Source organism: Poecilia formosa, unplaced genomic scaffold (genome assembly GCF_000485575.1).
Source record: "Poecilia formosa unplaced genomic scaffold, Poecilia_formosa-5.1.2 Scaffold883, whole genome shotgun sequence".
NCBI classification, from domain to species: Eukaryota; Metazoa; Chordata; class Actinopteri; order Cyprinodontiformes; family Poeciliidae; genus Poecilia; species Poecilia formosa.
The window spans coordinates 13090-39726 of record NW_006800822.1 but is presented as its reverse complement, the minus strand read 5'-3'; the positions used below and the strand labels follow the sequence as shown (position 1 = coordinate 39726).

Sequence of the window (26637 nt, the reverse complement as noted above, 5' to 3'; positions counted from 1 at the left end):
GATGTGTTCTAAGAAAGTGTCAGATTTTTTATTTTATTTTCTGACAGTCTTTTTTGTTGTGGCAAAGCATAAAGATTAGTCTAATCTAAATGATGTAAAGCTGAATAGACAGAAGTATATTTACTGTTCATTCAGGTCAGGAAATTGGAAAATGAAAGAAAAACATTCAAGAAGTTGGAGATCAACTTGGACATCCCAGTTTGTATTTTAGAATTATTTAAGAATTATTTAAGTGTTTCAATTATTATATAACGTATCATAATTAATAATAATAATTAAAAACAACAACTGGAGTCTAAGAGACTACACTACAGGTTTGCCAAAATCATTATTGTCTGTCAGTGAGTTTGTAATATAAAGTTGAACCAGAGGGTGGCAGTAATGAAACTCAATGATGCCAATTGCCAAAGAAGAAGAAACATTAGCAGAAGCGGAATATGGCTTCCGGGCAGCAATGGGTGTTGGTAGAAATGGTACAAGCTTTTTATGAGGTAATGTTCGTCTTTTTAACCAGTCTATAGAGTATAATTTATGGCATGTACATACAGATTCATGATATTTAATTCACATCTTCCAGTTTAAAATATTTTGGAGCTTTCTAATTTGTTAACTGAGTCGGCCTGAATCTTCGTACCCCGGAAAACATAGAGCAACGCAATAGGACCGGGGGACTACCGTAAGAGCGGGGGGAGGGAATTGTATACCATGCCGTAAGACCTGGGAGAGCAACTAACGTGAGAGCGGGGGGCACAAACAGGTAATACAGCTAAATCTGTGACCCATCATGTTCTGTGATCGCAGGGAGCGATAGAACGCAGGTACGTCTTGAATATCAGCGGGAAGAGTATTTACGTAAACTGTGTAAATACTGATACATCTGGGATTGTAAACTTCACGGCTCCTTTATCACCATCACATTGACGGAGAAAATATAAAGTATTACTTTGTATTTTACTCTGAAAACTGACGGACCATTGCCCTGATTGCCTATGTGCCGTCATTAAAATATGTAAACCAACTGTGGCCGTTTAATAAGTCATTAAGTGATTAAGAAATGATTCTAAGTGCTCTGGTAGTTTTTAACGCGGTTTCTGCCACCTCTTCATTACACACTCTTCATAAAACACTTAAAATAAAATGTAATCCTCAAATAGCCAGGATCACACTGGCCTTCATAATCTGTGACCAGTGTGATCCTGGCTATTTGAGGGTTAAATATTAATATAAGTACACACAGTCTGTGAAAAATAGTTGTTTTAAACTTTCACATTATTTACTGGCCTGTACAGTAAGGTCAAAAAGTTATTATTACTATGATCAACTGTCCACTAAAATGGACAAATTAGATAAGGCCTAATTCCTCCACAGCGCCCCCTAGACAGTGATGTGCATTGCCGAATGCAGTGGCCCAAAAAGTGGGTATGCAGCGCATGCAACGCATAGGGGCGCTGCACCAGAGGAGGCGGCCCCCCGATGATGCCTTCGCATACAACTCACCGCGCCCTTACGTTCCTTCACCTCGCCCCTGGCCTAATGGACCGGTGCGGGAACTGCGTAAGATCAGTGACGACAGCGAGTGGGTGGCGTTGCTGGTGCTCTCACGGTCGGCGGAAGTCATGAGGCTGGAACGGAGCTGAGCTGCGAGGGCTGCCAATGCTGCTTGCAGCTTTAATCTCTACTTATCATTTCCGATGTAGCTATTCTTGGTGAAGTGTTTTTGTATTCATGTCACCGAGAGGCGCAGGGGAGTTAAATAATTACATAAAACTCAGAATTTAATGTGATCTGCTGCTTTCCTTCTTAAAATATATTTACTTGTGAACAAAACAAATTCAAAGGGTACTTAAACCATTCTTGACTGTTTCTACAAAAGTGAGCAAAGACAGATATTTTCAAAATGCATGACTGTGTCTAAACTCCTCAAAATCGTAAGTAAATGTTTCTTTTATATCCCCCAGCTCATTTGGGTTTGCTTTGTGGTGAATAAAATATGTCAGGAAAATATTTATATCAAGATGATCAGCTTCTGGCTGCTATATTGCTTGGAAAGCAGAAAGGACAGACTCGGTTTTCCCAGGCATAGCTTTTCCATTTTGGTTTTATTGTGTTTTACATGGTGGAATCTGCTGTGTGTTGTACATTTGAAATTAAATTAAAAAAAAACCAGAGACTAACTATTAAACATGCACTTTTAAAAAATATGGTAGCTCTTGCTCCATTGTTCAGGATTCTTTGACTTATATATTGTGTTTTCTGAATCCACTGATTTTTAAACTTCAAGTCTTTGAACTGATCATCAGCCTTAAATTAATCTTTGTGCTGGTCTTCCCCAGGCTCCTGCATATCACCTAATTCTGGAGGGCATCTTGATATTATGGATAATCAGACTTTTATTCTCCAAGACCTACAAACTTCACGAGACTTACAAACTGACAGAAAGGGTGAGCATAGCACAGTAAATGCCAGATTACTAAAATTTCTGAAATTGTACACCATCAAACAGTTATTACCTGGATTTCTGTTACAGGAAAAAGAGGACCTGATAGAAGAATGGCAGCCAGATCTTCTTGTCCCTTTAATTTCAAAAGACCATCCTTCCCTTAAATACAACATTGTTTCAGGGTAAAACAATGTTTTATCCTTTTTCTTTCTTCTGTAATTTCACATAATTAGACAAGAAAAAATTCTAATATGTATCAGTCAAGCTAGATTATGTTGCACATTGAATTTAACATTTTTGGCAGTTTCTGATTTGGAAGTACTGTAAATATTTCTGCAGAACCTAGACTTACTAATGTGTACACTTACATCAGTTCTACAATGACTGTAGAACTGGCAGCAGAGAGTGCAGGCTCAAAGACCATAACAGTCATGTCCTTTGAGCTTCCACTTTCCACTGAATGTCCTGAAGGTACACACAAGCCTAGAATATTCCCAACCTGTAGGATGTGAATTACAGTGATAGGGATGGTGGTGGTTGATTGATAACCAAATGGTTATCAGTGATCCTTCTGAAAGGGCCTTCTATATTAATAGAAGGCCCTTTCTAACATGTAGAGCTACTGCATGTAGAGCAGTAGCTCTACATGCTTCAGGCATATAGAGCCTAAAATAAAGGAGAAGAGACATCCCACATTTTCAGGTCTGAAAAACTCTTGTACTGTGTGCTTGTACTTCAAATTGCCTGTGTCTTACATATATGACTTGTTTTTCATTTTTAGACCACCCAGCCATAAAATCATAGTCAATGGAAAAGAGTGCATTAATTTTGCCTCGTTTAACTTTTTGGGACTCCTTGACAATGAGCGTGTGAAGGTAATTAAAATATTTTTTATTCACTTTTATTAGTTTGGATTTAAAATTAATTAACTGTGATTTCATTTTTAATTGTTTTGTTTGCTAATAACAGGAAAAGGCTTTGATGTCACTAAAAAAATATGGTGTTGGCACATGTGGTCCAAGAGGCTTTTATGGAACATTTGGTAAGTGAATAGTGCTGCTTGTTGTCTTCTGGAGAAGTAACTACACAAATTGAAACTACAAAAATAAATATGCTTAATATTTATTAAGCATGTTTAATGCTTAATAGACATGAAGCATTAAATACGCTTTTTAATCAAAAGAGTTTTTTGATTAAAAAGTTGTTGCGCTGGGATGAAATGATTTTTCAGTCATATCAAAATAGATACTGCGAAATAGATATTGCATTACTTGTGTGATGCACTTTTTTGCATCACACAAGGTAAGATAAGGTAATTTTATTTATATAGCACAATTTCAGCAACAAAGCAATTCAAAATGCTTACAATGCAATTGAAAGTGCACAAGTCATGGGACCAACAGCCAGATGTTAGCGAAAGCCATGAAGAAGACAACATGAAGTAGTCTTCTTCATAGTTTGTTTTTGTTTTTTTCCGACAATGTGAAACTGGCTCCACCAGAGCTCTCACAGCATCACACAGTTCATAAAACATTGTGCATCTTTGGAACGTGCTGAATCTATCGTTCTTCTGTAAAATCATCAACTGGAGCTTGTTGCTCCAACATAAGATGCTGACGTCTCCTCTGATGGATGATAGATGAGTGCTAGCACCATGGCTGAATTATGAATAATATATTTCATGAAACTGTTTACTTCCATTGCTGCCATTATTTTTTAATGATTAGACAAAAATCTGCACTAGATATAATTTTCCTGAAAAGGACCTGAAGGACCTTCACCACTAGTACAGAAAATACCTTGGTTAGTTAGTCTACAAGATTGAGAGAGCAATTGAGCAAATTCATAAAATATCTTCAAGGCCCATATCTGAGAACTTCACAACTTCTATTCCATAATTAAGCATTGTATTATCTGTATTGATGGGGCATTTTTTATTCCTTCTGAACAAAATTGAAACATTTTCAATTTCTGATCCAAAACTAGGTTCAGCTGTATTTTACATAGACATTTCTGTATATGAACAACACAGCTCATTTTCAGATTAGTGTAAGAATATCTTGATTTACAATGGGTACACTGTCTTATGGTTAGGCTGGCATTATTGACCAATCCTATTTATTTTGTCTCTTTCATACATATATAGATCTACTTAGCAGTTTTCCTGATCTGATCTACTCGGTGCTTTTCCTTTCACTGCTTCCCTTGTTCTTCCTGTTCCATACTACCCTTTTCTCCAGATGTCCATTTAGAACTGGAGAATCGCCTTGCCAAATTCATGAAAACAGAGGAGGCCATTATCTATTCATATGGCTTTGCAACGATGGCTAGTGCGATTCCGGCCTACTCCAAAAGAGGGGACATGATCTTTGTGTGAGTCATGTTTACTTAATTCCAAGAGACATTTAAAATGTGAATGTGGGTTCCTTATTATTTCGATTTAAACTCTCATATTGTTGGGTTTTTTTTTGGTGTCCAGGGATGAAGCTGCCTGTTTCTCCATCCAGAAAGGCCTTCAGGCATCCCGCAGCTTCATCAAATACTTCAAACACAATGACATGGAGGATCTGGAGAGACTGCTAAAAGAACAAGAGTTAGAGGACCAGAAGGTTAGTACCAGTTTAGGTAGTTTCATTCTAACTTTTAAGTGTCATATTATACTGTCAACTGTCAAATAATTTTATAGCTGCAGATTGTATACCTGTAAACCTGTTTAAGTTAATTTTTTTATTCTGTAGTTTTTTGCCTTCATATTTTTAAAATTGTAATGTTTTTCTTACAGAATCCTCGTAAAGCTCGAGTGACGCGGAAGTTCATTGTGGTTGAGGGAATGTACATCAACACAGCAGATATTTGTCCTCTCCCTGAGCTGGTAAAGTTCACAAGTAATAAATTTCAAGTAATATAAACTAAATAAACCCCTAAATGAAACACTGCTTCAGAATTATGGGGAAAGGTCCTTTGGCAGATTCCACAACATTTTTTTCAGTCTTGGTTTGAGAACTATTGCTATTGGTTTGTAAAATGGAAATTATTCTGAGAACAAAACTAGGTCTTGTTGCTCAAAAAACAGAATGCACTATTGGACCTATAGGCCAATAGTGCATTTATAAAAACAGTGTTGTGTGTTTGGTATAGAGGCAGGGTTTAGAAACACTTCTTAATCTGACTCCTGACAAACATTTACTTAGCATTGACATTACTTTTTGCACTGTCTGACAATATGACCAATTTCAGTTGGATTGGCTAACTAAAACAGAAAAAATATAAAAACAAAGCTGTGTGAAGGACCATCTTCTAATTTCAGTTTGATTTGTAAACACTGTTTTAAACAACCTGTGGGGTTTATGAATGCTTTACCATCTCTCTTAGCTGTTTGGTGATATAAGTAGAAACAGAAAGCACTGGAAAAGAGGAGTTACACAAAGCATTTGAACCATAAGTTTAACTACACCATTTAACGATTCAGCTTCAGGATAAGGAGTCTTCATCCATCATTTATAAACATTCTCTCAAAATAAAATGAATTAAAGCTGAAAGCAGCGTTGGAGGCTCTCACAGCTCAGCCCTGCTCTGGCCTTATGGCAACCACGAGATGTCCAGCAACGCCACCCGCTCGCCACCGTTAACGCTCTCACACAGTTCCTGCACCTGTCCAGGAGGCGAAACACATGATGCACATTTACGTGTTCAGCAGTGCTCTGACGATGCACAAAAAATCTGGTGCAGATTGGTTGATGTATTAAGGAGATATAGCTAGTGGGATAATCTAGGGGTGCAGTGGAGTCAAATTACAATTTAATGCTATTGGGCTCTTTAGAGCCCAATAGCTCTAAAGTCAAGGCTTATGCCTTGACTTATGCTTATGATAAGTCAATCATAAGCACCAAACTTATGATTGACCTGCATGTATGATTTAGAGACTATCGTATGCAAATGTCAAGGGATTAGAATTTGCCATGATTTACCATCATGTTGTTGTATTTTATTAAACACAGGTTGAACTCTTAATGAACCATAGGGTGAAAAGAAGAAAAACAGCAGGAAAACGGGTGACTTCTTGTGGAAAGGGGGAAGGGAGTAAGGTGATGTCACCTTTTGACAATGTGAATGTGATGAACTCTGGTCTGTGATGAGTCAAAGAAAGTTTGATGAAGCTGGGAGCTTATGTGGGGAAGTTATTCCATCTTGATGTTTCATAGCATATGGTCAGATTTCAGGCTTGGCCAAGCCCACGTGCTTTGATGTACTAAAAAGATTTTGATAACTATCAACCTTCCATGCCTCAAGACTTTGCTGACTGATTTTGAAGCCTGGATCTCAAAAGCTGTAGGAGGAGTTAATTCACATACAACATGTGTAACAGAGACAAAATGGCGGCCTTCATCCAAAACGGCCGACTTCCTGATGGATTTAGACCAGGGGTCTCAAACTCAAATTACTCGGGCGGGGGGGGGGCCGCTGGAGGCAGAGTCTGGGTGAGGCTGGGCCGCATAAAGGATTCCACAAAAAACATTTAAAAAATATCTTCAAATGTCATCAACATTTAATTATTTCTCCAATACATGAACTGCAGGCTTTGGCTTTGACAAAGACATGATGAGGGTGTGACAAAATTTAGGGTGCATTCACACTGCAGCCTTAAGTGACCCAATTCCGATTTTTTGTCAAATCGGATTTTTTTTTGCCGGGCCGTTCACACTGCCACACATATGTGACCTGTATGTGTTATGCAGTCTGAATGGGTAAACGACCTGAAAGTGTCCTGCATGCGCAGTAGAGGGCGCAATAGTGTCAGCGTTCTCAGTGTTCTGCCAACCACCATAAAAAGAAGAAGTGCTCAGTGTTTGCGGAAGTAAACATGGAGGCTAACGGTGGAGCTTAGCTTACACATTTGAAGTTGTTGTCCAACCGGAGCAGCATATTAACAACTTAATCCTCATTATAGTCCGTCATAGTTGTTTTTCTTCCCACTTGCGCGTATCAGGACGCAGAATTTGTTGAGTATCAGTGACGTTCAGTTTGAAATTTTGTTCATGTATAGAAATAGAAGTGTATTGAGGAAAGGATCCATTGTAAATCTTGAGCCAACCTAAAGGACTGAATTTCACCTCCAGATCACGTTCCCACAACTTCTTGACAGAGTCAAAGCTTGATGGTTCAGGGCTGAGTAAAGATGCATAGAACTTTGAAATCACATCTTTGGGAGATTTGGTTGAAACCAGAATATTTTCTAAATCCGTCAGTTCCTTACGGAATGCATTGGACCTAAACAATGACTAAATAAAGTGCTGAATTTGAAGGTATTTATAAAAATCTTTTTGAATGATGTTATTGTCCCTTATTTGATTAAATTATTTAATAGAGCCAGAAATCAACAGATCAGAGAAATCAGTCAGACCAGAAGAGGACCAGTTCAATAGACCAATACTTCTAATAGAAGTTGGTAAGTCCGTGTTTAAAGTCGGGGGAGATCGAATTGAGATAAAGTGAGGAATATTCAAGTATTTCCTTATGTCTTGCCACGCTAACAAAGTACTGTAAACTACCATGTTTTTCTTCAATGAATCCAATTGATCTAAATATTTGATAAAAGGGAGAGAGTTTAACCTTCTAGGACAGCATGGTAAAGATTCAAGGCCCAGTCATAAACAGTTCTCTCTACTAGAAAACATAATTTTAAGCTGGGCAGACCAGTAATAGAGCTACATGCTGGGTAGAGACAAACCTCCCAACTGCTTGGGTTTAGTAAGAGTGGAGAACCTAATTCATTGATGCTTAACATTCCAAATAAAACAGGAAATATGAGAATTAAGGGATTTAAAGAATGTAAGGGACAAGTAGCAAGGAAGATTTTGAAACATGTAGTTTAAGCGAGGGAGAATATTCATTTTTATTGAATTAACCCTACTGAGAAGTGATATAGGTAAAGTGGACCATTTTGACAGATCGTTCTTAATGTTCTGAACTAGGAGGAAGTTGTTTGATGAGAATAAGTCTTTCAGATCAGGGGTGATAAAGATGCCCAAGTACTTGAAACCTCTTTTAGACGTATGAAAAATAGGCTATAGCTCCATATCTTGAGGGATATTGAGAGGAAAAGTGACAGACTTGCAGAGTCTTAAACAGTCATGACAGAATCTCAAAACCTGAAAGAGCACCAAATTTATCTATGGAACTAAGTACAGCTGGGACTGATTTATTTGGGTTTTTCAGGTATAAAAGGACATCCACAAAAAGAGACATCACATGGTGATCTTCACCTGTCCTAGTTCCAGATATGTCTGAGTTAGATCTAACAGTCTCAGAATGTTTATTTTTATGATCTCTACTATCTGTCTAATTTCCCAGGTCAAGCTCAAGTATAGATACAAGGTGCGGATCTTTTTGGAGGAGAGCATGTCTTTTGGTGTGTTGGGTGAACACGGCAAAGGTGTCACAGAACACTTTGGGGTGAATGTGAGTATATCCGTAACAAAGAAAACAAAATAGCTTAAAAAATTTGTATTGTAATCTTATTTTTTTTTTATTTTGTCAATGTTACCTTTTCAATTACACCAAATTAAAGTGCTTCTTACATTTTCTCATCCACAGTAATCCAAATTGTATTCTTCTTATGAGAAGTAGTAGTCAGTTGTCTTGGTCATAATCCTAAATTTTCCAAGGTTTTTTTATTTATTTTTTTAATTTACCAAAGTACAGGACCAAGGCGAGGAAAATGGCAGCCAAAATCTTTGCAGACCCCACACATCCTGGACACAAAGTGCTAAAACTTTTATTTAAACATTGAACTGTCAGGGCCCAGATCAATGCAATGTTTTAATTCAACTTTCTCTTCCTCTTTTGATCTGTTTGCCAGCCTATAAGAAGACAAAAAACATATTTTTCAAATTTTGTTTCTTTTTATATATTTATATTTCAAATGTTTTTGAGAGCAAAGATGATCCGAGGTAAAATTCCTTGTTTGTATGTACAAACTTGGTAAATAAAACAGATTCTGAAGTAGAATAATAATCTGACCATTTTTCCTCTGCACAGATTGATGACATCGATCTGATCAGCGCTAACATGGAAAATGCTGTGGCCTCCATTGGAGGCTTCTGCTGTGGCCGTTCCTTTGTCATTGATCATCAAGTAAGTGGAATACATGTTTATTGAGGTGCCTGTGGGTCACGTAGGATGAATTGGTATATTTACCTGGACAACAAGGGTAGAAATCGAGTCCTATCTCACAATTTGAGTCTGATTTTTGGTGCGGCGATGTGATTTAAAATTTGAGTCAAAACAAGTATTCATGATAATTTTTGCTTTAATCTTATCAATGTGCAAATAATCCTTATGATCTACCCTGGTCTGCTTTGCAAGGTAGAATGACAAATGGATACATTAAAGTCTCAAATTTATTAAACTTGAAATATCCATTCATTCTTAGATGTAGCTACTCCCTACCTGCATCGCTTCATTTGTTTTAACAAAACAGTCACACAGAGAGCACTACAAGTTTCTGCAGACAACCTCCATCCAGACATTTTAATTGTTAATGTTAATTTTGACATCAAATTTTTAGTTAGTTTTAGTCTTTTGACTAAAGTGTCATTTAGTTTTAGGCATAATTTTGTCCTTAGAATTGTTTTTCTGTAGTTTCAGTCGACTATCACAACATTTTAGTCGATTAACCTACTGTCAAGTTAGTTGACAAAATAATAGATAGAATTTAAAAACTAAAAAAGAAAAATACATATATATATATTTTAGTGGATATAAAGCGTCTAAACACCCCAGTTCAATTGCCAGGTTTTCGTGATGTAAAACACTTGGTAACGCGTTACTGACGTCGGACCACTTTTTTCAGTAAGGAGTAATCTAACGCGTTGCTATTTCAAATCCATTAGTCAGACTACAGTTACTTAATGAAATCACTTTGCGTTACTGTGCGTTACTATTTTACTTAGTTATTTCTTCTGCGCCTCTTGGGGAGTGATCGCTGTTTCTATGCGAAAGTATCAGCAGCAACAGAAATGTAAACAATGGAGGGAAGAGGGAGATGCGCATTTGTTGCTGGAAAAACAGGAACTATTTTGAGTTTCGCTCGTCAAGTCCGATTATTATAAGCAGCTTTGGGTTTGTTTTTTTTAAAGTCACTTGCAAATTTAATGAGTCGCGGGTTGCACTTTTTAGGCTTGGAAGTAAGCAGACATAAACCCCAGAATTTGTCTGACATCCAGTTAGTTTCAGTCAGACTCTGCCTGACCATCATTTCCCGGATGATCCATCGCGTTGCATCTTTGTTAATGTTAAGTTAATATATTACCTGTGAATTACATCGAGCTCTGCATTGCGCTCCAGAAAACATCGAGACTAATATGAACAGCGCAGTAAACATGAAAACAGCCACGAATGAACGAGTCCGTAAAGTTGTGCAACTAAATGCCATTATAATTATTAATATTAAGATAAGTGTCACAAATCTGTGCAGCGGGACAACTGAGCTGTGGAGCTGCAGGAGGAGCTCTGTGAGCTGGGCTGTGACACCAAACGCAGGGCCGTAAAGCACAACCTGGACCCTGGGGCGGCGGACAGGGGGGTCTAAAATCCTATTTATAGTTTTCCAGACAATACTGGAACACACAAATTACAAAAGTTATTTTTGTGTTGTTGTAACCATTAGTTCAACCTTATAAGTGGAGACACATTGTTGATGTTACCATTAGAGATGTGCCGATCAGGTTTTTTCCTGACGATTCCGATCACATAATTATTATTTTTTTAATCATAAGCACTACCGGTTACATTATGTGGAAAGAGGAACCATGAATTCACCTTAATTTAGACAAAAACTTGTTTTTAATAACTTTTTCCAAGAAGAAAATAAAACGGGCATTGTGCAAATTGTACTATCGGTAATACCATCTTTAACAGACTGATAACATATGAAGGCTCTGAAGAGGCTAAATAAAACCTCTCAACATTGCCAAAAAATTCAAGTATAAAACTTAACATTCAAAGGCAAAAACAGGTTCCATTAGAATAGACAATCCAGAGTTACTGAATGAAAACTTCCTGATAGCATGGCGGCTAGCTGATTACTGCTAGCTCTGATTGGCTGTTTCTGACTGAGCGGAGTAATTATGCAGATCAGGGAGGAGATTGATTCTTTTTTCAGATATTATTTGTCTCATGTTAGGACAGCGAAAGTTTTAATACGTATGTAAAATTTAGCGAGAGCAGAACCAGCGTCTTACATCGCAGCTAGAAGACTTAAATAATTTTACGGGTTATTTGTTTAGCTTTCTGACCGTCATGCTAATCCGGGTGAGTGTTTGTAGCTGTGCGCTGCTTTACCTGCTGTCTGATCCTCCATATGTCTTTTTTACTGCAGTGAGCCTCGATGTAGCCAAACTCCGTTCAGTATGTCATTGTTTTTATGCCATATTAGATTTGTCGTGTTGATGCATTTTGACCTGCTTCAATTTTCCGCTGCAACACGCAAACTTTCCCCTTTCACTCAGTGCGTATAGTTCCGCATCGCTTAGGATTTGTTGCTGCGCGTTTGCGCAGAGTGAAGGAAAGAGGAGACCAGCTGCACAGGCAGGTTGGAAATGAGATGCAGGTGATCGGCAACAAGAGCCAATGATCGGCCATCACTGATCATACACTTTTTCATGGAAATCAGCCGATTATGATCAGTGGCTGATCGATCGGCACACCTCTAGTTACCATTATAAAATAACTTACAATTAAGTATTGGCAAAGATCAATGTAATTTTCACAGGTGGCGGAGTGTTAGCAGCTGCTGAAAGTAACTAAAAACGTTACTTTTAATGTAACTTAGTTACATTCCAAATCAAGTAATCAGTAATCTAACTAAGTCACTTTTTCAAGGTGTAATCAGTAATCCGATTAGTTACTTTTTCAAAGTTACTATGCCATCCCTGATTGTTAATGTCTGAATATGCAGTGCATACAAAAACAGATTTAACTTAAGTCTTTCTTTTTCTGCATTCAACAATAACAAACTATTTCATATGTCGCCTCATGACACCTCGTATCATTCTCAAGAAATGATTGTGGAAGAACTGTGATTCCGATGCTCGGGTCTTCTGAGCTCTATGTGCCTACAGTGTTGATCTCCTGATCCATTCTGTCTGATATCAACTAGTCCAATCTTAAAACATTTACTGCCACATTTTCAAATTTGCCCTCTATTCATCCTCGCTGATGCTGTTCAATCAGGGATCTGCATTTTCCTACTTGCGTATGTATTATTGCTAGAGTTTTTGCTTCTTAGCTTGGTGGTATGTTTTATGTTTTTAAAACGTACCGAGTGAATGTTTTAAAAAGCCACACATGTTGAGAGCAGTGTGATGTTTGTTGTCTGTCTGTAGACAATAGTGACGTCAGCACCCGAGGGCACCAACGGCGCGTAGCTGATACCGCCGCCTAGGGCTGAAACGACTCCTCGAATGATTCGAGTACCTCGATTACTAAAATTCCTCGAGGAAAATTTACCTGCCTCGAAGCTTCGTTAATTTATGTTTTATTAGTTAGCGCACCGTGTTCCGGCCGGGACTTCATTTGCGTTGCGCAGAGCTCTCACTTCCGCCTCTGAGTTGTTGACAAAAGCTAAGTCTCAGCGGCATAAAGTCCAATCTTCAAGATTGGCCCGTGAATATGATTGATGATAATGCCCGACTTTTTATCGTTTTTGGGGAACCAATAAGCATCCTTAAAATGACTGGGGGAATGCCTGGAGTACGGCAGCATTTCTCCTCCGGGGCTGCTGGTTGAAAGCGAACGGCGGGAAGAGCGCTGAGGTGAGCGGATAGACTGAACAGGGCGGGCGGCTGAGTAGCTGATGCTTACCGTGTAAATGTAGCTTTACCGACGAACCGCACAATAAATTTCATATCCCGGTCTGAAGAAACGGGTGGCGGAGCGCATCGTACATGGCTGGTAGATGAGTTTCTGAGTGTGACCAGTGAAGGTGTCGTAAATATCCCGTATTGCTTCCCCCCGTGTTCGTCCCCCGGTCTAGCGGTTCGTCAGTCCGCTGGTCTATTTCCTCCCCTCCACCCCATCTTACGTTTGTTCATTCGCCCTCTCCTCCCACTCCAGGCGGCATTTCCCGTATTTTCAAACCCAAAGCATGACAGGTTAGGTGGCAAGGTGAGTTTAATTAATCCATTAAACTCACTGAAGATATAAACTAAAGACATAAACTAAAAGCTGGATTGTAGACATTTTTTATAAGCATATTTGTGAGCCTGCCTCTTTGTTATTAAATTCAATATGATTTCAGATTTTTCTATAACTTTTCTTCTGGTTAACTTAGAAAGTGAGCTATTATTGTTACAGGTTAGTTTTCTAAACTACAAAAAAGCAACTGTTAGGGATGCTCAAATATGAAAAACTGGACTGATATTGATATCTGATAGTAACACCGGTATTATGCCAGATTTACCAATATTTCATTTTATAATTTTTTTTATCTGATTACTCGATTAATCGTAAGAATAATCGATAGATTACTCGATTACTAAAATATTCGTTTACAACAGCCCTACCGCCGCCACAGTTTAGCTTGGACTTGATATTTCCCATGTTTCAGCAATATTTAACTGCCAAATATTAAATGATCCTGTATTTTACAAGATGGTGTCAGTCTTAGCACTTCATGTTCTACATGTAACTAGGGATGCTCTGATCAGTTTTTCTGCTGCCGATTCCGATACCGATCACCAATGAGGCTGATCTCTGCTGATCGCCTGGATTGACTGTTAATTTTTTGCTTTAGGTATAAATGCTACTATGTGATCTGACAAAATTAAAAAATGATCTGGCAATAAATTCACCTAATTTAGGCTTAAACTTGCAGGCACAATACAGAGCTATTCAGTCAAAAGAACAACTGAAAACCCAGCAATCAGTAAAATAATATTTAACAGTAAGGCTCTCAGTAGCATAAATTATACCTGAGTCAAATAATCTGCCTATATCAAATAATGTCACGTAAAAAAGGAGACGTTAATTCAAAGTCAAACACAGGCTGCATCAAAATAAACAATCCTTCCAGATTGATGGCACAGAGAGCTGCTGGTTCTGATTGGTTGTTTTCTGACCCAGCAGAGTAATTCTGCAGAACACAGGAGGAGGCAGAGGAGATCAATTATTTTTCAGAATTTATCTGTCTTGTATTAGGACAGCAAAAGTTTGATTACTTATCTAAAATCTTTTCTTTTTTTAAGTTACGAGCTGCAGCTTTAAGCAGAGGTTCGGTGTGAGTGTTCACTGGAGGTGGAGCAGAAACGGCGCTACGTCTGTGAAATATTACTACCAGCAGCGCGTAGCGGCGATTCAACAATGAGAGCAGAACCAGCATCTTACACTGCTAGCTTGAAGACTTCAGTTATTTGTTTAGCTTTCCGACCGTGATGCTAATCCGGGTGAGTGTTAGTAGTTGTGCGCTGCTTTACTGGCCGTTCCGGATGTTTTGTTTTCCTGCATTCAGCCTCGATGTAGCCAAACTCCGTCAAGTGCTTGTTTTTTAAATGTCACATTAGATTCGTGGTGTTGCTGCATTTTGACGTGCTTCATCCCCGAGGTAAATTTCCACCGTAACACGCAAACTTCCCCGTTCACTCAGTGTTCAAGTTCCACACCACATTGCATAGGATTTACTGCTACGCGCTTGCGCAGTGTGAAGGAAAGCGGAGACAGCTACACACGCAGGTTGCGAATGAGATACAAGTGATTGGCAACAAGAGACCGTGATCGGCGATCACCGATTATATACTTTTTCACAGAAATTGGCCGATTATCATCGGTGGCCGATCGATCGGCACACCTCTACATGTAACTGTATGTAACATGGCACCACACACTGTTACATGTGTAGTGTAACGGTACGTGCTGTTACAGTACGTACCGTTACACATCAAGTTCTTGGTTGCGCTTGATGCTGGCAACTAAGCAAACTTTAGCCTGCAGTTAGTGACTGTGAGCGCCAGGAGTTATGTGAAATCTCATAGCTTACAATAAATTCATTACAAGTCGATTGTTGGGTCAACATTGTATGCATATCAGTAGGAGAAAATGGAGAAAATTTGCTGGATGAGCCGTCAGGTGCTTTTTAAGATTCTTAGTGTATTTTCCACCAGGTTTAAATCTACATGTACTGCTGTCTCCTTCAACAATTCTGTTCTTCTTTCCAAAGACTTATGGCCTATTCAGAATAAATCCATGAATCCTTCTGGGGTTGCATCCACCAACCCCCTTCGGATAATGTGCTGCGTCCACTGTGGTTAATTAGTCATTCATGTGGTGGGTGGGACGAAACAAGATTGGAGCAGCATTACTGATACGTTTTAGCTTTTGACAGACAAGAATAGGCGGAAATGCGGGCACGTGCAGGGGAGGGGGGGCTGCGGGGGCATGAGCACCTGCCCCTTTTGCTCCTTGCCCCCAAGTGCCCTTTTGATCAAATTTTTGTTTTTTTGTTTTTGGTATTATTATTTCCTAAGTCCTCTTCTGACACATAATAACATGTTCTAAAATTATTTAGTTTTTCTGTTGGGTTTTTTTTGTACAACATAATAAGACGGTCACCTTGTTACCTTTGACCTTTTGCCCGTGACACATGACGCAGTTGCCTCTCGCGCAGTGACATAAGGCGGCTAACTGGAACTCAACTCAGCGAACGTTCCAGATTACAGAACAGTTTTTGGTGAATTAAAAAAAATAAAAAAAAAGTTTTTGGTGAATAAAGTGGAGTAGACTTGCTACTTGTCAGATGACGGAATCGTTTCTGCTTCAGCACGGAGTAGCGGTTTAAGCAGAGAGGTAATGAAATACAACAGACACTGACAGGCCTCTGCGTCTGCCTTTCTCTGAAGAACTACTGAGCGGGAGGAGACAGCCAGGTGAGGAAAAACTGTTCTTATCTATCGATTCAGTATTTTTATCATACAGATATTAGGCTGCTGTTGTTGTGCTATTAGCTAGCTGCTAGCTAATGACTGCTAGCAAACTAAAAAGCCTCTTCCTTGTATCATTAATAACAGCAGTCATTCTTCAGCATTGCTTATGCAGTAGGGGCACATCGCCCATTCAAAAACTGCGGTATAGCTAGCCGGGTCTTCTAACAGCTGGCCCGCACAAGATATTCACGTGTGCGACAGCTCAAGACATAATGGTAACCTATGTGTTTGAGGAAAATACATAGGTTAGGTAAATGTATCTTGAAGGAGAATAACACTTAAATAAAAGTCCAACAACGATATTCATTTAGAATTAAAAATAACTCACCCTGAATTACCATGATAGATATAATGTATGTAATAAAAGTGTCATTAGTCAAGGGGAAAAAACTCAATCCAGACTTTAAGTAAGTTTAGGGTCTGGTTCGCAGAGTATGAAGTTACATTTTTTTCTCCAATTATTCAATAAAACCAATAAAACCAATTGTAATCCAAAATTTTAGAATTGTAATGATTCCTTTTTTTAAAACAAAAAGTTTTGTTTAAAAAATTTTTTTTAAATTAAATAACTCATTTTTGTCTCGTGAACTTAAAAAGTTATTTGCCAAACAAACTTTTATTTGCACACATCAGAAATCTTTTGTTGTGATTTTGGGTCCTGTCCACGATGTCATGTGAGAATCACAAGCAAAACTTTGAGTCAAACAAAAACTTAGAATAGCAAGAAAAGATTTATGACATGCACAAATAAGTTTGTTTTGCAAATAATTTTTTCACTTCATGAGACAAAAATGTGATTTTAATTTAAAAAAAAAAAAGTTTTTTAAGCTAAACTCAGTTGGCTTTTCTCATGGTGACATGCATTAACAATTCAAATTTTGCTTTTGTTTTACTTTTTTCTGCAGTTCCACATTCAAGTTTGATGCAGCTCTGCTTTCCTGATTGGACCATCTTCATCTCCACTGCAGTAGCAAACAAACAGCTCTTTTTTGTAGATTACAGTCCACTAAAATGTTGCATTGTGCCCTTGTTTATATTTTTAATAGTGTAATTCTGTAAAGACAAAATATGTCTGGTGGTCCAGCTCTGATTTACATATCTTGCTAAATTGCGGGTTTGAATATTGCAATACTTTCCTATAACAAAATAGACCTGCAGAAAGAAATTACTAATATAATGTCTTACATATGCATGCATGTATGCTCTATATAGAGATTTTCCTTAGCTTTGATTGTATATTTCACAATTTAGTAATGTATCATTGTTTATTAAACTCTGAAAGCTGAGTGGCTTTGTTCATATTCTGTCCTAGAATGCGGTTAGATGTGCCCTTTTTTTTGTTGAGCACCTGCCCCTTTAGTGGTTTCTGCACGGCCCTGCAGAAATGTCATACATTTTGGATTTCTGACATCAACATTTTGTCTGCAACTCGTCATATCAAGGAGCCATGTAATGTTCGTCATTGTCTTATCGTCATTACAAAAAGGGTTGTCAACAAAATAATTTAGTTACCATCATCCTTAACAAAATTTACACTATATTTGTATTGTTTTAGAAGTGCTCAATCTTCATTTTGGAAATTGTGCACCTGGTGAAGCTCATTTCGAACTTCGTCTTCCCAGGAGTTCTATAAAACCCAAATGAGTACAAATGTTTGCCTTCAACAAAGACCGAGCTAGTTGAGCCCATCTTTCATTTTTGTAGTTGGCTCCTTGTTTTATTGCTTTCTGTGCATGCATATGTATGCATGCACAGAAAGCAATAAAACATAAATGTTTATGTTTATAAATGTTTATGGGGGAATTTGACTGCCAGAAGTTGAGAGCACATATTTTTAGTTTGCAAACAGGATTTTATTTCTTTGTTCTCAACTTGTAATGGTTGGAGTCGAAATTTCTGCCCTCTTTCAAGTTTTTGCTGTGCTCTCTCAAATCTTTGTGCATAGGCTCAGATTTTCTCCTTGCTTGCAAAACTTCTCTGCACGGATTAACTCCCACTGCGCAATATAACACTTTCATTATTTTGGCTGAAATATTGCCAGGCAATGGTACTTTTTTGCTTTTAGAGAGAGCAGAAAATAATTCACAAGCAAGCAGAGAGGTTTGCGAACATCCTCTGTAGGCAGTCTTAGAGTGTTGGTGTTACCACCTCATATTTAGCCTTCTACCTTGATTTTGTTTTTTCTTTTAGCGTCTGTCGGGACAGGGCTATTGTTTTTCTGCCTCCCTGCCTCCAATGCTGGCTGCAGCTGCCATCGAGGCTCTGAACATCATGGAGGAGGATCCAGGTAGAAGATTTCATTTAGCTACTTTTCTCTCAGTGCACCATTTATTGATCCCAGGAATAGAGGTTCATGAGAAATATGATTCCAATAAAGTGCTCTGCATTTGTGCTTCCTGTTAATTAAAAAAAATTCAGATGTTATGTTTTAAGCTTTTCTTCTTTGTCTTGTTTTGTAGGTATTTTCATTGTTCTAAGAGAAAAATGCAAACATGTTTATAAAGCTTTACAAGGGTAAGTTTCTCTATTCTATAATACAGTTTTTTTTCCTTGTTTTTGAGTGGCACCAATTTTGAAAGAAATACCTTTAACTCAAAAATTTCTATGTTCTGAATGGCAAATATTTCCAGCATCAAAAGATCACTGGTAAGAATAAACATCTAGGTGATTGCCTGAGTGAAGTTGGCCCCCCCACCTTCTTCAAATCAGACAAAATTGGTGTCAAACGTTTGTGCTGGTTTATGCAGCAAAAATGTTCATTTGTGCCGCTATCATTTTAAAGATATAAAGATGTTTCTAGAGGTCATCAAAGGTCAATCAGCCCCCCCACCTTCTTCAAATCAAACAAAATGGGTGTCAATCATCTCGACTTATGCTGGTTTGTGCAGCAGAACTTTTTGTTTGTGCAGCTTTGGCTTTGAAGATATTAATTAAAGTTTAAAGGTCAAAAGGTCAACCAGCTTCTCCCCCCCCCCTTTCATAAAACCAAACAAAATAGGTGTCAATCAACTCAGCTATGTCTCTGCTGGTTTGTGCAGCAAACATTTTCCTTTGTGCTGCTATCATTCTAAAGATATTAAGAAAAATGTTTCTAGAGGTCATCAAAGGTCAGTCAACATCAGTTCATGCTGGATCTGTGAATTTCATTTGAAATTGTTAAGTGCTAACCTATGAACATGAATAATTTAATTTTAATCTTGATGAAATTCACTTGGAACTAGGTCTTATTTAGAATGGACTGATACAATACCTCCCAAAACACACTCAGTGACCTGTATTTTAGTTTCTGATCACCAGAGGGTGCTATTAGACAAACTGTACTGTTGAAATACGAAAAGTAGGACTAGAGCAAAACATGTGCTAACCATCTAGTCTGCTGTTTCCATCTCAATTTCATGATCGACAGTCATCATCAACACTTATTTTCACGACTTCAAAACAGTGCACAAACTAGTATAAACTAGCACAAACTGTTTAGAAAATAACTCATGTTCATTGAACTTTGATGATCTCTAGAAACATTTTTTATCTTTAAAATGATAGCAGCACAAACAAAAAATTTTGCTGCACAAACATTTGACACCAATTTTGTCTGGTTTGAAGAAGGGGGGGGCAACTTCACTCAGGTTTAAGATATTTATATAAAAATTCTCACAGGTAGTTGTGCTAGTAGCTACATTCAGTATTAAATTTAGAAACAAAAATACTCCTTTTGCAGATAACTTCATTAGGAATTAAGCAGGAGTAATGTTCAATTTTGGTTATAGAACACACAAAGGTTATACCACATTCTCCACATGTTATATTTGAGCATGCCTCTAAGGCAATTACATCCTTTTAAATGGAAAGCAGACAGTAATAGGTGGCTTATCAATGAGATTTCCTTAATAAAAACCTCATTATGTAATTATGTCATTTGACAGTAAAACACAAGTTTATTGCTGTTACTTTCCTATGCAGTAGTTTTAGTGCAACGTTAAAAATTGCAAAATGCATTAAGCTATGGGGTTATTCTTCTACTTGTCTCCCAGAGAGGTAGACATGGTAAAAACAGAGACTGAAAACTGTAATATGCCTTAGTTTCTACAGTTCAACTATTGTATTTAATGCTCTTTTTGGTTAATGTTTAACAGAATTCCAGGTCTGAAGTTGGTAGGAGAACCATTTGCCCCAGCTCTTCATCTACAACTCGAAAAAAGTTCCGGCTCCAGAAGCTCCGACATGCAGCTGCTCCGCTCCATTGTAGATTATGTAAGTCTTGTGTTTTAGCTATAATCATTTGTGGTGCACTGGATCATATTTGGGACACACACAGTAAGTAGCAATATTACAGAAATGACTGTCACTAATATTGAATTGAAACACATTAAGGGGCGAAGGTGGCTCAGGAGGTAGGAGTTGGTTTCTGGTTGAACTCTTAAGTTCAAGACCCGCTTTGTCTGTCTCAGTCGTTGTCCTTGGCAAGACACGTTTGCGACATTCGTTTGTGAAAAAAAACCTAGGTCTGATGTAGAAGTTAGAAAAGCTGTTTATTTTTCGTAATTGTCCTCTCAATAGCGGAAAAAGCCTCCTCGTCTCTAAACACGGAAATGCTTCAGCTGCAAATAAAACTTCTGACATTAACTTTATCAGGCTGCCCCAGTGCTGGACTAACAGCCTGAGTTGCTGCCACCGACAGATATAAGGAACGTCAGTCTTCATATCAGAAGTCCTGATATAAAGAAACGGTACCGCGATGCACCTCAAAGTCCGGTACCTCCTGCTCACTGTTCGCTCTCTGCTTCACTTTAACCTAACGTTACTACTAGGCGGTTCGGACCGCTGCTGACGGGATCTGGGCTGGATGTGAGTGGCTGTCAATAGAAATTACTGCAGAGCCTCAACTGTTAAAGGAAGATTTGGCCCATAGCATTTGGAGTTCACAAAATTTCACATAAACATCAGCGAAAATAATGTACCAATAATTTGGACCACAGCATAAAGCTCAATCCGGTTCCACAATCAAGTAAATCAAAATGTCCCAAAAGCATGGGCAGACTGGCATAAGGGCTACCGGGGGATTCCAGCAGAGATGCTGTGCAGCGACTTGCTCTTCATGTAGGGCCGGGCCGAGGTAATATGGGGCCTTAGACAGAATCATGATTTAGGATTGTAAACCAGATGCCCTAACGCTGAAAACACTTTTGGTGTGAACGCACCATAACCAAGTAAACTTCCTAATTAAATCTTAAATGTACTATTTAATTTTTAAAAAATTTCTTTGTTGAATGCTTTAAATAAAATTTTATAACATTGTCATTCTCCGTAAATAAATGCTACAGGTTTAGATCTATGGTTTGAGTTACAATTCAACCATTTCTATTGGCCCCTGAATGTCTGGAGGTCCCTACCAGCAGGTACTGAGTTTTCTTTGCCTTGATATATCTTTCTTCCAATTCTAAATCTCAGAGGAGCTTACATTGAAAAATTATGTAGAGTTAACCCCTCTGAGTTTTGTTTTATCTTTGAAGCACTTTGCAGCCAAGTTGTTGTAGAGGTTAAGCAGAAGTAGAAGTAGATGCAGTAAGCTTATTTATTAAAATAGCAGCAAATTTGCTTATTTAATAACATACTTCATAACCATTCACCTTCTCTCCGATGGTCTGTTTAACAGTTACAGTCTCAGATCGACACAGACCTCCAGCACTGTCAGTAGCAGAAACAGCAACATTATACCTGTTGAGAAAAATATAGACTACATTTGCTTTGCATTGCCCCCACATGATGACAATGATATAGTATGATCCGATTAAATATTAGAGTCTTGATTAATATGGGTTGTTGCTATGTTGTTGTATGGTGTTTTAAGATCTTGTTCAATGTGCCCCTTTTTAACTTTGAGCCCCTCCAAAGGTCTCTGCACGGCCCTGGCAAGACACTTCACCTGCCTTGTCAGGTGGTGGTGTTCAGAGCGTCCAGAGGTGTGGTTAAATGGCAGCCTAGCTTCTCCGTATTCCCTAGCTGTATAGGAGCTTACCACCATCTGGGTATGAATGGGTGATTGACTGAATGTGTGAAGAGCTTTGGGGTCATGTGGACTAAATAATGGCCATATAGTAGAGATGTGCCGATCAGGTTTTTTCCTGCCGGTTCCGATCACCCATGAGGGCCGATCACCGATACCGATCACATAATTATTTTTTTAATCATAAGCACTACCGGCTACATTATGTGGAAAAAGGAACTATGAATTCACCTTAATTTAGACAAAAACTTGTTTTTAATAGCTGATTACTGCTAGTTCTGATTGGCTGTTTCTGACTGAGTGGAGTAATTATGCAGAACAGGGAGGAGATCGATTATTTGTCTCATGTTAGGACAGCAAAGTTTTAATACGTATGTAAAATTTATATTTTTAAGTTAGATGCTGCAGCTTTAAGCAGAGGTTCGGTGTGAGAGTCACTACCAGGTGGAGCAGAAGCGAAGCTCCATCTGTCAAATATTACTACCTGTAGCGTAGCAGCGGTTCAACAGGAGAGCAGAACCAGCGACTGACATCGCAGCTCGAAGACTTAAATAATTTTGCGGGTTATTTGTTTAGCTTTCTGACCGTCATGCTAATCCGGGTGAGTGTTTGTAGCTGTGCGCTGCTTTACCTGCTGTCTGATCCTCCGTATGTCTTTCTTACTGCAGTGAGCCTCGATGTAGCCAAACTCCGTTCAGTATGTCATTGTTTTTATGCCATATTAGATTCATCGTGTTGATGCATTTTGACCTGCTTCAATTTTCCGCCGCAACACGCAAACTTCCCCATTCACTCAGTGGTTATAGATCCACATCGCTTAGGATTTGTTGCTGCGCGTTTGGGCAGAGTGAAGGAAAGAGGAGACCAGCTGCACAGACAGGCTGGAAATGAGATGCAGGTGATCGGCAACAAGAGACCATGATCGGCCATCACCGATCATACACTTTTTCATGGAAATCGGCCGATTATGATCAGTGGCTGATCGATCGGCACACCTCTACCATATAGCATTGAAAACAGGTGCCATGAGGGCCTGTTACCTCTTTGATTTTTACGATTTAATCCCAGGAGCTGCTTAAAAATGCATTGGAGTTTCCACCTGTACCCTGATGCTTACATAAGAAAAAAAAAAAGCTATAAAAGAAGTAAAAAATTTGAACACTTCGACTTTGCAAGCTTCATTTTTGCTTTGAATTCTGTGTTTATGGTAGTTCTTTTTAGCCATATTATTTAAGACTGAAACAACCAGTTAATCAATATTTGCATGCAAACTGTAGTTTGTCACCGAGTTTCTCTCTCTTTTAGTGTTTGGAACGAAAGGTTGCTTTGACTCTTGCTCAGTATCTGGAAAAAGAAGAGCGATTCCTTACCCCTCCCAGGTAAGGAAACTATTACAGTATTTAGTGTAGCTCTAATTTGTATGTTGCGCCTAGGTGCAATAGGAATAAGACAGTTATTACAAAATGACAATAAAACAGAATCTTCACTTTAATGTGGTAGAAGGGTTTGGTATCCCCTGAACCTAAGCAAAGGTTATCTGGGACTTTGGCACCTGTTATGGACTAAGATTCAAAGACAAACATGAAAGCTTACCCAGAATTGATGGAAGAGGTCACTCTATTGGAACTAGGCCAAGGCAGGCAGCTGGCTTGCACCTAGGGGTCAGTTTATGTGTCGTGGCACTCTCCTGGGCATGTTGGAATAAGATTCATTCATGGTTGTTTATAAAAATGCCATATATATGGAACAGGGCCTGAAGCTTGCACACATCATCTTCTATACAATGGTTGTGATCTATAAAAAAAAAAAACTTGATGGGAGAATGTGCAGTTCCTCATGCAAACTTTGACCGTATGTTGGTTTTAGAGACAAGGGAAACTTGTGACACATGTTGAGGTGGAGAATCATGATTACTCAGACATTTAATTTTTATCATACACTTTATCATAAGCATTCAAACCAGCAGTACTCTTTAGGCTTCAGCTAGTCAGCCATAACTATACATAAGGAACTTTTGAATAAAAAAGGACTATAAGCCTTAAATCTTGAATCAATGTCTGCACATTTCATTAGTTTTCTCAACATCACCTTCCTTTTCCTGGAAGATCACCAGGGTGATTGTGAACCTCAAGTAAACACAAAATGTGAAGTAATCAAACTGATTACTGTCGGCATGTATAAGCTGTAGTGACACTCATGCATAATGAATGCATGATGCATCAACACTGCTGGAAGACCTTGCAAATGAAAAAATCAAGAAGGAAATTTGAACTGTTGGGGCCTGATGTACTGATGCACTTTTCCGTTGTAGCCTGAAGGGGTCAGTAGCTGCCCCATCAGGTGCTGGCTCTTGATGTGATCCTCCATGTGTGTTCGTGCATGGATTTTTTGGCATGTCATTTTTGACTTTGCACATACATACAATTTTAGTATAGACCTTGTGCAATGTTTTGTATAGGAGACCCAAGATCTCCATGCTTTCTGCTACAGGGGCAGTCTTAGGACTTGGAAAAATGAGTCCATTGACATGGCAGAGGTGCACTTTGTAGCTAGAAAAGACCTTTTAGCAACTGGGTGATTTAAAGGACTCTTGCTATAGTTGAACTGTAACTTTCATTTACGTATGAAACAGTGGATCAGATCTTTCCCTGGTGAATCTCCTGAGACGGTCATAGGATTTCAGTGCTTTGGTCTAGGTGTGTTTTTTTGCATCTGGAGAAAGCTTATGACCATGTCCAGGAGTGCTGGAGATGCTTTTGAACACTATCTCAGCTCCAAAGCAAAAGGTGTGTCCATGATTTTAGAAGAACTCACATTGTTCCAAATGTGAGATGGACATTGCCATCTGACCCTGACCCTGATCAAGACCTCAGGGTACAGTTGTAAAGACGAAAGTGCTTGGGGAGAATGACTGAAATGTCCAGCTCATGGCTGAAATGAGCTTCTTCCATAGGATAGCTGCCATTATGCTTGAAAATGAGGTGAGGTGCTCCATTACCAAGAGAAGGCCTTTCACATCAAAATTGTGGTAGTCAAGATGGTTTGAGGAAAGTGTTTTACAAGTTAACTTACCATCAGCTTTTCAGAAAATGTTTATAATTGTGTGAAGTGAAAGGTGTTAACATTACCCATCACCTTGTCTTGTTTATCTCCAGCATCAGGGTAGTGGTCACCGTCAAACAGAAGGATGACGACATTCAGAAGGCTGTGTCCTGTATCAGAGAAGCAGCCTCAGTTCTCCTCAAATAGCAGCAAAACCTTAATGGCTTTCACAAACCAGTAATGGCTTGTGGAAGCCATTACTGGTTTACTGAGAAGCAGATCTGGGGGAACACTGAGAAACACTGGAAGCTCCAACTCAAACTCTAAAATCTCCACACAGTGTAACAGTAAGGTCTCTGTGATTGTTACTTCATGTCTTAAAGCCATGTCATCGCAAGAGATTAATTTATATATAATGCAAAAAATGTTGTCTGTTGTCATGAATATCAACATGGAACTTTTCTGGCCTTTTTGCTATAAGAAAATGAGGGCCCCCAGCATTTAAAACAAAGTTGTTTCAGTCTGTCCAATCCTTATCACAAATGGGTGATGTACTTTATCTAATGACCAGAAGGACACCTTGTGCTTTTTGTTTAACCTGTCAGCAGGTGACTAGAACATAAACATGTGATCTGACTGAGTTTGTATGCCACTAAGATTAACTAGAAATACATGATTGTTCCTTTGGAATCACATACTCTGATCTTCACTTTTGATACATGTATTTTGTGAGAGGTTACTGCATCTGTGATTTTTATGAAAAATATATAATGTAAAATGTATCATCTCTTGACTTATCTTGCCTTTTTCATACACACGCGCACACACACACATATATAATCAGTGACATGTCGTCAGGAGAGGAAGGTGAGGCAGAGCCTCACTTGTCATCATGGAAAATTAATATGATAATTTATATTGCTATATTCACCCTGTGGTTTGTACTATAAAGTATTTACTTTTCATTTAGCTTAACCAATTTTGATTTTTTTTTCTCCTCAAAATAGCTGATTTTTTTGCAATTTCCCATACAAATGCTCAGACGCGCAGCTGGTGAGGCAGCAGCGAGCTGAGCCTCACCTTGGATTGCGCAACCTCTCGCTAACTGCGCTGCATGGCTGCTATTCTGAGAGTATGTTCTGTATGTTGCCAATAAAATGGTTAAAAACATTTAA

At 38.6% G+C, this 26637-nt stretch overlaps 1 protein-coding gene and 1 long non-coding RNA gene across 3 annotated transcripts; both read left to right on the top strand.

The window, feature by feature from the left end:
• Window positions 1-384: 384 nt before the first annotated feature.
• LOC103131962 (serine palmitoyltransferase 1-like) lies at window positions 385-26247 on the top strand. Of its 2 annotated transcripts, XM_016667042.1 has the most exons (16): window positions 385-491; window positions 2334-2441; window positions 2528-2622; window positions 3222-3315; window positions 3410-3482; window positions 4681-4813; window positions 4920-5049; window positions 5223-5312; window positions 8792-8899; window positions 9479-9574; window positions 18607-18703; window positions 18876-18930; window positions 20550-20667; window positions 23726-23799; window positions 25576-25693; window positions 25728-26247. In XM_016667042.1, the coding sequence occupies exons 1-15, from the start codon at window positions 438-440 to the stop codon at window positions 25667-25669; spliced, it is 1419 nt and encodes a 472-aa protein (XP_016522528.1). In that variant the 5' UTR covers window positions 385-437; the 3' UTR covers window positions 25670-25693; window positions 25728-26247. The 2 variants fall into 2 exon arrangements, with proteins under 2 accessions (XP_016522528.1, XP_007543766.1); XM_007543704.2 differs by having other exon boundaries at window positions 25576-26247.
• Window positions 18942-19751, top strand: LOC107834980 (uncharacterized). Its single transcript, XR_001660803.1, has 2 exons — window positions 18942-19134; window positions 19415-19751. It is a non-coding gene; the product is annotated as an uncharacterized LOC107834980 (long non-coding RNA).
• Window positions 26248-26637: the final 390 nt, after the last annotated feature.

Bases quoted from the DNA above. Each gene is read 5' to 3' on its own strand.
- LOC103131962 (XM_016667042.1), top strand. From the start codon at position 438: ATGGCTTCCGGGCAGCAATGGGTGTTGGTAGAAATGGTACAAGCTTTT. The intron at 8,900-9,478 runs GTGAGTATATCC...TCCTCTGCACAG, and splicing joins CAGAACACTTTGGGGTGAAT to ATTGATGACATCGATCTGAT. The intron at 23,800-25,575 runs GTAAGGAAACTA...GTTTATCTCCAG, and splicing joins CGATTCCTTACCCCTCCCAG to CATCAGGGTAGTGGTCACCG.